Source organism: Hemicordylus capensis, chromosome 2, assembly GCF_027244095.1.
Source record: "Hemicordylus capensis ecotype Gifberg chromosome 2, rHemCap1.1.pri, whole genome shotgun sequence".
NCBI lineage: Eukaryota > Metazoa > Chordata > Lepidosauria > Squamata > Cordylidae > Hemicordylus > Hemicordylus capensis.
Genome location: NC_069658.1, coordinates 130,482,739 through 130,496,040, shown reverse-complemented (window position 1 = coordinate 130,496,040; position 13,302 = coordinate 130,482,739). Strand labels below are relative to the sequence as shown.

Genomic DNA, 13,302 nt, shown 5'->3' with positions numbered 1-13,302 from the left:
TTCCTGGCAAGGAGGGCGCATGCGTGGTCTGAGGCAATGAGGGCGCATGCGTGCTCTGAATGCGCCCTCATTGCCAGGAAGCTCCTGCCCCAGCAGCAGCTGAAGTGCTCGGAGTGAAGGTTGAAGCTTCCTCAGCTTAGGCGACAAAGGCAGCTAGAGCTGCCAGAGTGGAGAGCAGGTGGGGCGAGGAAGCGAGCCCCATGGAGGGATCAGCCAGTGAAGAGAGAGGCAGCAGGCAAGCAGGGGGAAGTGAGCTCCATGGAGGGCTCGGCCAGTGAAGGCAGCCGTAGCCACCGGAAATGCAGGGGGGGGGGCAGCTCTGTGGAGGGCTCAGCAGTGGCGGGCCAGGAAAAAAGGTATCGTGGGCCACATGCAGCCCACAGGCCCTATGTTGTGCAGGCCTGCCAGGAGTGCTTGTTGTTTGCCTCTACCTGATATTCAACTTGTCTATTTCTAAGTAAACCAAGAGGTCATGCATACGAGCAGCCCTACCCAGGCTTGCACAGCACTACCAGGGTAGGGCTGCCCTGCCAGGGAGCCCGATTATTTCACCTGGGCTATTATTACTGAGGTAGAAGGGCATGAGAGTGCACCCTTCTACCTCAGTTCCTGGTCATGTGCATGTGTGGGCTGTCTGCAGCATAAACCTGGGCGACAAGAGTGCCTGGCAGCGGGGGAATATGGTGCAGTGCATTGTGGGATGCTGGAGGACATCCTCCTTTGGCTCCTGGTTCTGCTGCTTGCTGCAGCGCCAATAGTGTATCGGGTGAGCAGCAGAAATGAGGAAGGCTAGGAGATCATGTGTGGGAAGACAGGCAGGAGCCTGCCTTCCCACCCACCCTCTCCAGTGAGGTCATGAGAATGACCGCCAGATATTGCAAACACACCACAAGCCTCCAGTGGATTACATTCCATTAAAACTGTAATCCCATGCACACTCACTCGGCAATATGTCCCACTGAACTCTGAGAGATTTCTGAACAAGCAAAATTCAATGGGACCTATTCACAACTACGTGCATAGGACTAGAGGGGAACATAGTGGGTTCTTTCGGTGTTACCATCAGGGATGCAAAACCAAAAATACTCCCAAATAAGTGCCCATAAAATTGCAGCCTAAATTGGGTAGTCATTGGGTCACTTCAGACAGCACTTGTCTCCTATTCTATTGCATGGAGGAATGCTGGAGCATACATTTCCTTCAGCAAATTTCCCTCCATGTGCATTAGAAGTGTTCCTTTCTGGAACAAAATTCTCCTCCAGGGTGCTTTCCAGATTTAGCCGCTCAATAGCAGCAAAATGCTTCTGTTCAGGCAAATCGCATTCAAAATGTAAATAGCAAAGCACCCAGCAGGGAGAGCAGTCTCGTGAAAACTAACAACCCGAAAAAAACCCCAGCAACCTTTTTATGCCGGACATACAATGTTTTATCAATAAACCGCAGTGATTAAATCTGAAACAAGGCGTAGGAAATGTGAACGGCACCCTGCTGCCAGCACAGGGTCTGCGGTGTCACAACACAGGAAGTGTGGAAGCACACTTCAGAGATGTGCCGTGATCCCATTGCAGGGTCTAATCTGGAAAGCGCCCCGACTCATGTTGAGATTTTTAAAACATGTTTTACGTACTTGAAGAACACAAAACAGGATTGAGGAATAATAACTGTACCTTAGTTAAAAAGCATCTGCTTTTCATCCACAGGTCACAAGTTCAGTCTCTAACATCTCCAGAGAGGGCTCGGAAATATCTGACTGAACCATGGTGGGGTGGCTGCTCCCAGTCAGTAGAGACAATACTGAGACAGACAGACCTATGGCCCAACTGGATATAAAACAGTTTCTTATGGCACCTGATAGGATGTGGGGAGGGGCGGGGACAGGTTAACAACTAAGCATATTGGCTAGTTCTGTGGTAATCATTCTAAACAGAGATTTCAAAACTTTTTGCCTTCAGGGAGCATTTGCATGTAAGTCAGTCTGCCCAAGAGCTCACCAGTACCTGCCACAGAGCCCCTTGGACTGCAGAGGATTCTGGGGCATGGATTGCCAACATTTCATTGCCAGAATGAGGGACACAAATCCCAGAATGAGGGACACAAGATTGTGGGGGCTGGGAGGTGTATGTAGCGGTGATCAAGAGCCTGAATATCATTGATGTATATGTAATTGAATTATATGCTATTGAACAAATTAGGGACAAATGCTGTCCCTATGGAGACCAACATTTCATCCCTGAAATGAGGGACATCCTGCGTAATGAGGGACAGTTGGCAACCCTAGCATGGTCCTATATCATGTGTGGCACTGCTCAGGCCTGTTGTGTGGATTCCAGATACAGAAGCAGAAAGGATAATTCTTGAAATTGGCAGAACAAGGGTGCTACCTGTTGTTTTCTCCAAAATTATTACTGTTTTTATTTATATTCTGCTTTCCAATAAAAACTTCTCATAATGATTTACATCGCAGAATGATAATAAAACAAAAAAAAATAAATTAAAAAATGGTTCCCTGTCCAAAGCAGTCACAATCTAAAAAGAAATGTAAGGGAGACACTAGAAACAACAACTGGAGACGTCATGCTGGACTGAAGAACAGTTTCCCCCCTGCTCAGTATGAGAGGGAAAGGAAAGGAAAGATTGAATCGGTGTCCATGCGGTTTTCTTGGTAGAATACAGGAGTGGTTTACCATTGCCTTCCTCCCGCGCAGTGTGAGATGATGCCTTTGCCGTTGTCACTGAAGTGAGCATCCACTCCCAGCACCTTCCTCTATCGCTGCTGCCCGATATATATTTACTAGGCACAGTCTAGGAAGAAGCACATCAGCAAGGATTCAAACTAACAGCCTCTTGCTCCCTAGGCAAGCTGCTTCCCTGCTGCGCCACTGCAGTTGATATGACATGAGAAGGAAAGCCACCGTTTTAAAGGCATCTCTTTGCTCAGTTAGGGATTCCATGATGCCTCTGGCTAATATTAAAGTTCCTGCTTCTTCCAACATTCGCTCGAAGAGCGAAATTTTCTGCATCTATGAACACTGACTGTCCGAACCACTTACGATTTTCTAACAGTAGGTGGCGATATTTCGACAAATAAATAACCAGCCACCGTCATCGGACCTGGACGTTTCTTTGACCTATTATGGATCCAGGCTTTGGGTTTTGCCTCATAGAGAAAGAAACGCTAGAGTCACACACTCAGAGAGATTTTTTTTTTAAAGATTCAAATTTGCATACACCATCATAGTCCTCGTCGGTACTCAGGATCTAAAAGTGAACTGGTTGTCTACTTTAACTTCTCACGCAAAGCATATCGGGTATTCAGCACAGGCCAGCGATGCCAAGCTGTCGAACCCTCCGCTTTGCACACCACCCTATGCTTAAAAAAATACATAAAACGACATTTTAAAACAGGAGAACACATAAAGACATTTTAAATACATTAAAAGGTATATGAAGCGACGTTTAAAAGCAGAGATATGAAAAGTCTTTTTCTCTTTCTATGCTGCCTTTCCATAACAGATAATCCAGCAACAATCTATGGTGGCTTTTGAATTTAAACCCCAAGTTCACGCTGCTTGTCACTTTAGCTTTCCTCCCCATCTCTATAGGATTTGGCCCATACGTCACTTCCTGTCTGCCTTGGGTGCTCGTCCTCCCGTTAGCCAAGGTCGTGTTTCCGGCATAGGGGCGAGTGGAAGGCTGAAGAGATGCCGCAGCCTTCGGCGATGGAGCGCGCCGCGCCCAGAGCGGTGATGGGTTACACCCCGGACGAGAAGCTCCGGCTACAGCAGCTGCGCGAGCTCCGGCGCCGCTGGCTGAAAGATCAGGAGCTGAGCCCGCGGGAACCCGTCCTTCCCCCGCGCAAGCCAGGGCTGGTGGAAGGGTTCTGGGAGCGCTTCCTGCAACCTGGAGGGCTCTGGAGGAAGCAGGTGATCTGGAGGAGGAAGGAGACCCCCAGCTAGCTTGCTGCGAGGAGGGTGGGGGTGGTCAGAATGAATGTGGGTTGCTTTCGTCAAGGGAGTGAGTGATTGATTGATTAAGTGCCCTCAAGTTGGTGTCGACTCCTACCAACCACACAGATAGATTCTCTCCAGGATGATCTGTCTTCAACTTGGTCTGTAAGGTCTCAGTGGTGCATTCATTGCTGTCGTAATCGAGTCCATCCACCCTGCTGCTGGTCGCCCTCTTCTTCTCTTTCCTTCAACTTTCCCTAACATTATGGACTTCTCAAGGAAGCTGGATCTTCGCATAATGTGTCCAAAGTATGATAGTTTGAGCCTGGTCATTTGTGCTGCAAGTGTAAATTCTGGTTTGATTTGTTCTATGATCCATTTGTTTGTTTTCCTGGCTGTCCATGGTATGTTCAAAAGTCTTCTCCAGCACCAAAGTTCAAAAGCATCAATGCTTTTTCTATCAAAGTCCAGTTTTCGCATCCATAGTGTGTCACAGGAAAACCATTGTCTGAACAATTCTAATCTTTGTAGATATAAACACATCATGGCATCTAAATATCCTTTCCAAGGCCTTCATTGCTACCCTACCAAGTGCGAATCTGCAGTGTATTTCTTGACTGCTGGTTCCTTTACTGTTGACAGTTGATCCTAAAAGGCAGAAGCTATCCACCACTTCAGTGTCTTCATTATCAATTCTGAGGCTGGTTGCTGTACCCGTGAGACCCGAGTTCAAATCCCCATTCAGCGATAATACTTGCTGGGTGACTCTGGGCCAGTCACTTCACTCTCAGCCTAACCTACTTCACAGGCTTGTTGTGAGGAGAAACCTTAGTACACCGCTCTGGGCTCCTTGGAGGAAGAGCAGGATATAAAATGTAAATAATTTTTTAAAAAAATTACTAGAGCTTGCAGATCATCCGCATTCTCAGCTATCAGAGTGGTGTCATCAGCACAGTGCAGGTTATTGATGTTTCTTCCTCCAACTTTAAAAACACGCTCATCTTCTTCTAATCCAGGTTCTCTCAGTATATGTTCAGCATATAAGTTGAATAAATAAGGAGAAAGTAAACAGCCTTGTCTTACTCCTTTGCTGATCTGGAGCCAGTCTGTTTCACCATGCTCCATCTGGAATGTGGCTTCCTGTCCTGTGTATAGGTTTCTCATGAGAACAGTTATATGTTCTGGATCGCCCATTTTCCTAAGGGACTGCCACAACTTGACATGGTCGACACAATCAAAGGCTTTTCTGTAGTCAATAAAGCACATATTGACTTCTTTCTGGTATTCTTTGGTTTTCTCAATTATCCAGCATGCATCAGCAATGATGTCTCAATTATCCAGCATACATCAGCAATGATGCATTTCCCTTTCTAGGTAGGGCTCTAAGATGCATTGGATGATCCTGAGCATTATTTTGCTAGCATGTGAAATTAAGGATATTGTGCGATGGTTTGCGCAATTTGTTAAGTCTCCTTTCTTTGGTATGGGTATGTAGACTGACCTCTTCCAATCTGTTGGCCACTGTGTTGTTATCCAAATTTTCTGGTATAGTTTGCTACTGTTATGCAGTGTACAACTGAACTCCAGGCATCTACTAATTCTTGATATTGTCTCCCCAATGATCATGAGAACTTTCTAGTTTCTGGGTGCATCGGGAACACACTGCAATAATGTATTCAAAACCACCTCCTAATCTATATAAATAAAACTGAATGTTGGTCTGTCTGTCTGTGTTCCCTATACAGTCCCGCACCCTTTGAGCTATTGGGACCAAACTTGACAAAGTGACTTCCCGTGATCCAATGAGTAACATAGGGTACCCAGGAACCCTGACAATACCCGGGAACCCCCGAAACTCCTCTAATGTCTGTTCCCTATACATTTCCACAGCCTTTGAGCTATCAGGACTGGAGTGACTTCCTAGGACCCTACAAGTGACATAGGGTACCCGGGAACCCCAGCAACCATCTCACACAGATGAACTGGGTAAACTGCTAGTATCTAATATCTAGCTTTTAGAAAGTAATAGATATGCATAGGATTTTTAGATTGTGAACCGCCCAGGGACTTTTTTGTATTGGGTGATCTAGAAATGTATAATAATAATAATAATAATAATAGGCCTACTTTGGCCCTCTGAAGTATGCACATAGATGTGTTCAATGTCTGCCTTTGGTCAAATTAAATAATAGAATGTTGGATCTTTTTAAAGTTTGACAGGACCTTGGAGGTTTTCTCATCCAACCACTGCTTACTGCAGGAAACTGCTTCAGCATCCTTGACAGATGGCTCTCTAGCCTGTATATTCAAACCATCTGGCTATCCAGCAAAGGAGAGTTTACCACTGCTGAAGGCAGACTGTTCCATTGTTTCACCAGCTTTTACAGTTAGGCATTTCCCCCCCAAATGTCTAGCCTAAATAATCTTCCTTGTAACTTCAACTCACTGATTCTATTTCTTCCTTTGGGAGAAAGTCTGCTGCTTCTTCTGTGAGATAACCCTTCAGATATTTGAAGACAGCTGTTATGTTCCCCCTTAGTCTTCTCTTACCCAGGCTAAACATACCCAGCCTCCTCAACTGTTCCATATTGGGACTTGGTTTCCAAATCCTGTATCATCCTGGTTACCCTCCTCTGAATCTGTTCCAGTTTATTCCAGACACATCTGTTCACCTAGGCTTTTAATTAGATTTACAGTTTTAATAGTTAACACTTTTAACATCTTTTAAATTTTAAATTGTTTTAATATTTTAATTTTGTTTTTTATTGTAAACCGCCCACTTGAGTTTTGGGCAGTATAGAAATCTGTTAAACAAATAAATAAACATCCTTAACATGTAGGCAGTTCAACACTGCCTGTGCATGCATGCTGCATGTGTCTAAACCACCACATGTTCTTCTCAAACTTACCATTGTGTAGCCGCAGTTGTGTGACATTGCCTCCATTCTTTCTAATGGCAGAAGAGTGTGGTTGTGCAATTTGAAGTCGGAGTGGAACAGCTCTGCTAGTGCAGCCTAGGACTGTATTAGCATTTTTAGCAGCTGTATTACGCTGCTGGCTTGTGTTCAGTTTGTTGTCCACAAAGACATCTAGGTCCCTTTCACATGTACTGCTGCCAAGCTAGATCTTCTGCATCATAGACTTGTGCATTTGATTTTTCTTGCCCAACTGCTTTATAGTGTTCTTATTGAACTCCATCTTGTTGGTTTTTGCCCAGTATCCTGTTCAGATCAGATTGAATCTTGATTCTGTCTTCTAAGGTATGGGCTATCCCCACCCCATTTTGTGTCATCTGCACATTTGAGTTTACTTCTACTCCAAGTAGTTTACTTCTACCCCTCTACTTCCTCCTCCAAGTCATTTATGAAAATGTTGAACAGCACAGGGCCCAGGACAGAGCCCTGTAGCATTCCACTTGATACCTTACTCCAAGATGCTATTAACAATAGCATCATCTAGCCCACATTTTACCAACTTGAAGGGCTAGTTCAAACGAACAACCACTTATCATGTTGAAGCATCTGCAAGAAGAACTTGCATGCCACAACTTCATTAAAGGACATGCTGACACGTTCTTGGAACGTCCTTTAATCACATGTGAGGGGTGATGATCTGAATTAGCCCACTGCACACACTGCAAAACCCTGTTTAAGTACATCCTTTAAGGATGTCGGAGCAGGTGTGTTCTTGCAGCAGCCCCAGCATGATTGCATGTCAGGGTTGCTTTTCGTTAGATCTGGCCTTGTCAAATGATTTGCTAAAATCAAGATATGCTATGTCCACAGCATTCCCATGGATGACTAAACTAGTAACCCTTTCAAGAAAGAAAATGAGATCAGTCTGGCATGATCTTGACAAAGTCCATGTTGGCTCCTGCTAATCACCAGATTATTTTCTCTCACAGGCAGACACCTTAATCTGTTCTGAAATCTTGCAAGTATATTTATTTATTTAGCATATTTGTATATGCCCATTACAGAAGTCTCTAGGCAGTTTACAACATTAAAACTTAACACATATAAAAGTTCAAATTAAAATAGCTAAAAACCACCAAATAGCTAAAAAACTTGGCTGAAGAGATGTGTCTTCAGTTGTCTCCTAAAGGTTAACAGGAATAGAGCAGCTCTAATCCCAGCAGGAAGTGCGTTCCACAACTCTGGGGCAACTACAGAGAAGGCTCACTTCTGAGGCTTCACCAGACGAGTTGGTGGCACCCTCAGTCAAACCTCCCCTGAAGATCTTAATAGGCAACAGTGTTCATAACGAATAAGGCGTTCTCTTAAATACTGTAGGCCCAAGCTGGCTAATACTTGTAAAGGGGAAAGCAGTGAGGATTCTGCTTTACAAGTATAGGGGTGGGTGACCCTGGCTCCTATGAGGGAGCAGCGGCAGTGGGGCAGCGAGAAAGGTAGTAAAAAGGTCGTCTTACTGCCAAGCATGCGGTCTGTGCCACCGCTCCTCCCCGCCCACGCAGCCCACAGCCAAAGAGTGCACGTTCCTTCCTCTTTTACCAAGCCACCCACTCAGTGGCGGCTTGCCTCACCATAGGTTGCTTTGTGCATGTTCCCGCCTTGTGAATGTATGGAGGCTTTTCCTCATCCAATTTTCCCAATGCTCTTGCATTTAAGTGTCTTGTTCACGAATAACTCTAAAGGCTGCAAGATTTTGGTCAAACCACCAGGAATTACAGCTAGCGTAGCTGATACCTTTTTGCATTCATTTCTAACTGAATCCAGTAAGTGTGCACGCATTGATTCCATTATTAAAATGCCACATGGTTGGGAAAAAAGCTCCTTTTCTTTTCCGCCAAATTTTATTAAGCCATTCAAACATTGTCTTCGCACATCCACCCTTTCTCATTAGCACAAATAACAACATCCGAAGGAAAATCACCTTTCAGGATAGATTTCCGTTTAAAAATTAACATTGGTTTTAATTTGTTGCCATTTGCGGCACAGGCTAATATGCATGTGAAAGATGTCTTCTCATTTCCAGCTGTCACGATGGAAACTCTGTTTTCTTCTTTTTCATTCACAGTCCTATTCGGGGGACCGTCAAATGTCAGTGGAACTTGATCCATATGTTCCCCGTTCAATAGCTTTTGCAACAAACTTTAAAAACGCTGATTCCTGCCCCCCCCCCCACCAGCCAGTCCTTTGGTAGCTGCTGTTCCATTGTTGTTTTAGTGCACACAGATAAATTCTTTCGGCTCATAAATCTATAGCACCAACATGGGCTATCTTTAAAGTTAGTTATTCCCATTTGTTCTGCCATTAATCTTGCTTGTAGGCGGATTTCCTTTTCCTCTCTGAGCTTTAATCCGCTCCTCAAGGTTAGTCTCCAAATCGGGCCAGGCTGCAACACCACGTCTCCTTGCACATTTTGATTTCGGCACACTTGCCAGGTCATCTCTTTCTGATTTCCACCTACAAATGCAATGTTCATCCACTTCAAATTCATGGGCCGCAGCTCTGTTTCCGATCTGTTCCTAGCACAGCTGTCAGCTTGAAACTAGTAGCGTCGTTCTTAGGCCGTTTGGGTGCCACCCCCCCCCAAAAAAACGCTGCTGGAAATCCCGCCTGGAAATCTCAAGTTAAACGCTGCATTGGTGGAAGCACTTTTCTGGCTTGCCCCTGAATTCACACGTTAACCCATGCTAACTTAGCAGAGGCACCTTTTAATGTGGTGATTCTCTTTATTTAGCAGGGGGGGAGTAACTGGCCCTATCCACCCCCAGCACAGTATCTCCAGTGACTGTTACTGGTGTCTATCTTATTTTTCTTTTCAGATTGTGAGCCCTTTGGGGACAGGGAGCCATCTTATTTGTTTGTTATTTCTCTGGGTAAAGCGCTCTGAGCCATTTTTGGAAGGGTGGTATAGAAATCGAATGAATGAATAAATGTGGCAGGTGGTGACAAACTTTTAAAAATGTACCCACCATGGCATTTCTACCCAAAATTATGGTACACGAATTCACTGAGGCAAGTCATCTGGGGGTTTGGTGTTGGGTGTCATCTGCATATTGGTGACACCCAACTTTTTTTACCTTCATTCATTCATTCATTCAATTTCTATACTGCCCTTCCAAAAATGGCTCAGGGCGGTTTACACAGAGAAATAATAAACAAATAGCCTTGTCACCCCCAGCTGGAGAAGTAATCAAGATTCTGAATCAGTGTGTACTGATAAGCTGAAGTTAAATCCAGACAAGATGGAGGTTCTTGTGGACAGGAAAACTACTGATTCAGCAATGGTTTATCAGTCTGTTCTAGACAACAATGTGTTATTTGTAGCTTGGGAGTTCTTGATCTAGTGTTGCTAAAGGATTCCCAGGCATCTGCCATAGCCCGGGGCACTTTTACCCAGCTTTGACTGATGTGCCAGCTGCATCTGAGTTAGCTCTGGCTACAGCTATCTGAGCCCTTGTAACACCTTGTGGAGCTCCCTTGCCAAGGAGATCTGCTCGCTCCATCTTTGTCAGTGTTTTGCTAGCTTGTTAAAACAAAACTGTCTTGGCTTAAGTGTTCTCTTTCCCCTTATTTATTGTTTGGGGCACTGTATGTTAATCTGTTCTGGATTTGGTTCAATGTATCCATTGCTAGATGTTTGGTTTGTATGATGTTTGGGGTGTGTGTATCCTATAATATATTTTGGTGTACAAGCTCCTCTTACAATTCTTATTTACTGGTGTTTCAGCATTCTCAGGTCACAAAGCCTGAAGAGGAAATTTGTTCCATTTCTGAGCTTGATTATTTGATTATTTGGGGGGGAAATGTAGTTCTAATGTTGGAATTCACATCAAGGTGAAGGTAAATTTGTGCCATCGAGTCAGTCTTGACTCCTGGCAACCACAGAGCTATGTGGTTTTCTTTGGTAGAATATAATAATAACCATTGTAATACATACATAGCTCGTGTATATATGAGTTTGTATTCTATATCTAGTTGAGATCTAAAGTACTAATAAGATTTTCCGGGTCATGGAGAGGATTTTTATTTAAACTATTTGCTTACTAATCCTAATTCGGATGTTATTCATATCGTGGCCAAATATTGTTATATAATATGCCAAATGTGTATAAATGTAGTCTTGATTTTATATTATCATATTATATTATTATTATTATCATCATCATCATCATTATTATTTTAATATTGTTGTATTGCTGGTCTACGACCAAAATAAAGTTTTACTTACTTACTAATAAGAAAAATAACTTATTTTTAGGTATTCAAAACCTACAAAGCTGGAACATTTCTTGTGGGTTGGCTGCTTATCCCTTTTTGGGTTTCCCACTACTATGTCAAGTATCATCTATTGGTATGTATGTATGCATGCTTGCATGTCTGTAGCATTTCTGACAGTATTCCTCTGGGTTATGGTGATATGTGTGGAACACCTATATGCCTGCACCTTTTCTATGTCACTTAACTCCACAGTTTCAATCTTGCTCTCCCAAGGTGACTGGTAGAATAGGGATGCCAACTACTTGAACTTGGAAGGCTAAATTGTCCACATTTTCCCAGCCCATGACATCATTGCTCTCCTTTTCCCTTCAGTAGTTTAGCAAAAAAGAATCTGATCTCTCTGTTTCAAGAAGCGGAAAGGTGCCTTCTCCACAGGGAAAATGAGGCCTTCCAGAGACCTGTCAGCTTCTCCTCTATGTTCTTCAATAGCTCCTTGCCAAAGAACCTTGGAGATCCAGTGGCAAGTAGGGTAGGTCTAGTCACTGATGCCCCCCCCCATCTTGCTTAGATAGGGCTTGACTTAGCTTCACCCCTGCCGCTGATTCACTGGGCTGACTGAAGGTTCACAGCTCTTATCAGTGCTCTGCCTGCTAAATAGGGTATGACAAGCTAGACACTTTCAGCAAAGGGAGGAGCTCTTCCACTTGTGAGAGCTTCGAACAGCTTCTCCCTCCCAGAGGCAAAATTGGGTCTTCTGAGATCCGAGAAGGCCCTCTGCTGCTGCTGACAGGCAAGCCCATTGGTGTAGGAACACTTGCAGAACTTCACTCAGGAAATGGTCATGGTGTATGTAGGTGGGACTATGTACCCTAACATTCAGATAGGGCTAACATCAACCCCATATTCAGTGAGTGTATATGCCTGTAACCCATTGTTACATGTGGAGATCTGTGTACTGGAGAAACCAATTATGTTAAAACTGGTTGGCCTTTTGCCGTTAAATTGTATTTCCTAGATTTATTGCTCACATGCACTATTACTTCAGAATGATGCTGTTTTATCAGTAACTTAATATTTTCCAGAAGCACAATGGTAATGCCAAAAATTAGGTAATTACATCTTGCTTATTTGTGGAAATGAAGTATCTTTTTAGTTGCAGAGGACTTTGGTCCAGAGAGGTGCAGCTCCAGATTAAAAGCTAATGAAAAACACTGAGATGCAAACGTTTAGGCTATAATAAATATTGAAAGAGTTCCAAAGAGGCTAATTTTCTCAGAATCCTTACGTATACTACTTTTTGTCCACAGGTGCAACCATATGGTATTGTTGAATCAAAGCCCAAGATATACCCTGTGAGTCTATTTCACGTTTATTCTGTGACAGCTTAAAACTGTTAGCCTTCTAAGGACATTGTGGGTATAAGCATATAAAATCAGATTTAATAAAGAAATAACTGAGAAGACTTCACGAGGCAAGGTAAAAATTGAAGACCAGTGGCACCTATTAATTCAAGTGCATTATCCAAACTGGTGTATGTCTCCTGAAAATAGTAGATATGTTTCATTATTTTAGTGAGACTTGAAATATGCGCATACCTTTTGATCGATGACAGCCACTCTCCATTCTAGAGTGAGGGAGTATTAGATTCTAGTTATAAACACTGGGTTTGGAATAGACTTGTATTCTTCTGGCCTGGGAAGTCTTTGATTTTCATGATACAGCAAAGCTAATGTGGTGTTGGAAGACTGAAATTGATGCATCTATTATATAGATAGAATTTCTAATACTGGGGATATATCTCCAAAATGTACTGTGTATAAACATTTATAATATGTATTAACAGTACTATAACAATTAGATCTGGACTTTTCCATATAAGAAGGTGTGTTTAATATGGTGCCTAAAATAATTGCATTATGACAATGCTTACTATGTTGTCTTTAATTCCTTAGGGTGACACAATTCTGGAGACAGGTGAAGTTGTTCCTCCATTGGAAATACCAAGCAGTCATCATTAAGAGACTCAAAGACTTTAGAAGCTACAGCCAACTTTTGCATCCTATAAAATATTATATAGTTCTGAATATATCTAACAATAAAAATGACTGTAGGACTATTATTATGGGTTTTCTCTTTTAAACTGATTGTATAGTAACATAGGAAGCTGT

The 13,302-nt window shown here is 43.2% G+C and overlaps 1 protein-coding gene across 1 annotated transcript; it reads left to right on the top strand.

The window, feature by feature from the left end:
• Positions 1-3,630: 3,630 nt before the first annotated feature.
• Positions 3,631-13,253, top strand: NDUFB6 (NADH:ubiquinone oxidoreductase subunit B6). The gene is made up of 4 exons (XM_053295832.1): positions 3,631-3,923; positions 11,175-11,267; positions 12,442-12,486; positions 13,087-13,253. Exons 1-4 carry the CDS (start codon positions 3,702-3,704, stop codon positions 13,150-13,152), a joined length of 426 nt encoding a protein of 141 aa, XP_053151807.1. The 5' UTR covers positions 3,631-3,701; the 3' UTR covers positions 13,153-13,253.
• The last annotated feature ends 49 nt before the right edge of the window (positions 13,254-13,302 follow it).

Coding starts and splice junctions, on each gene's coding strand:
- NDUFB6 (XM_053295832.1), top strand. CDS start 3,702: ATGCCGCAGCCTTCGGCGATGGAGCGCGCCGCGCCCAGAGCGGTGATG. Junction 3,924..11,174: donor GAGGGCTCTGGAGGAAGCAG/GTGATCTGGAGG, acceptor ACTTATTTTTAG/GTATTCAAAACCTACAAAGC. Junction 11,268..12,441: donor ATGTCAAGTATCATCTATTG/GTATGTATGTAT, acceptor TTTTGTCCACAG/GTGCAACCATATGGTATTGT.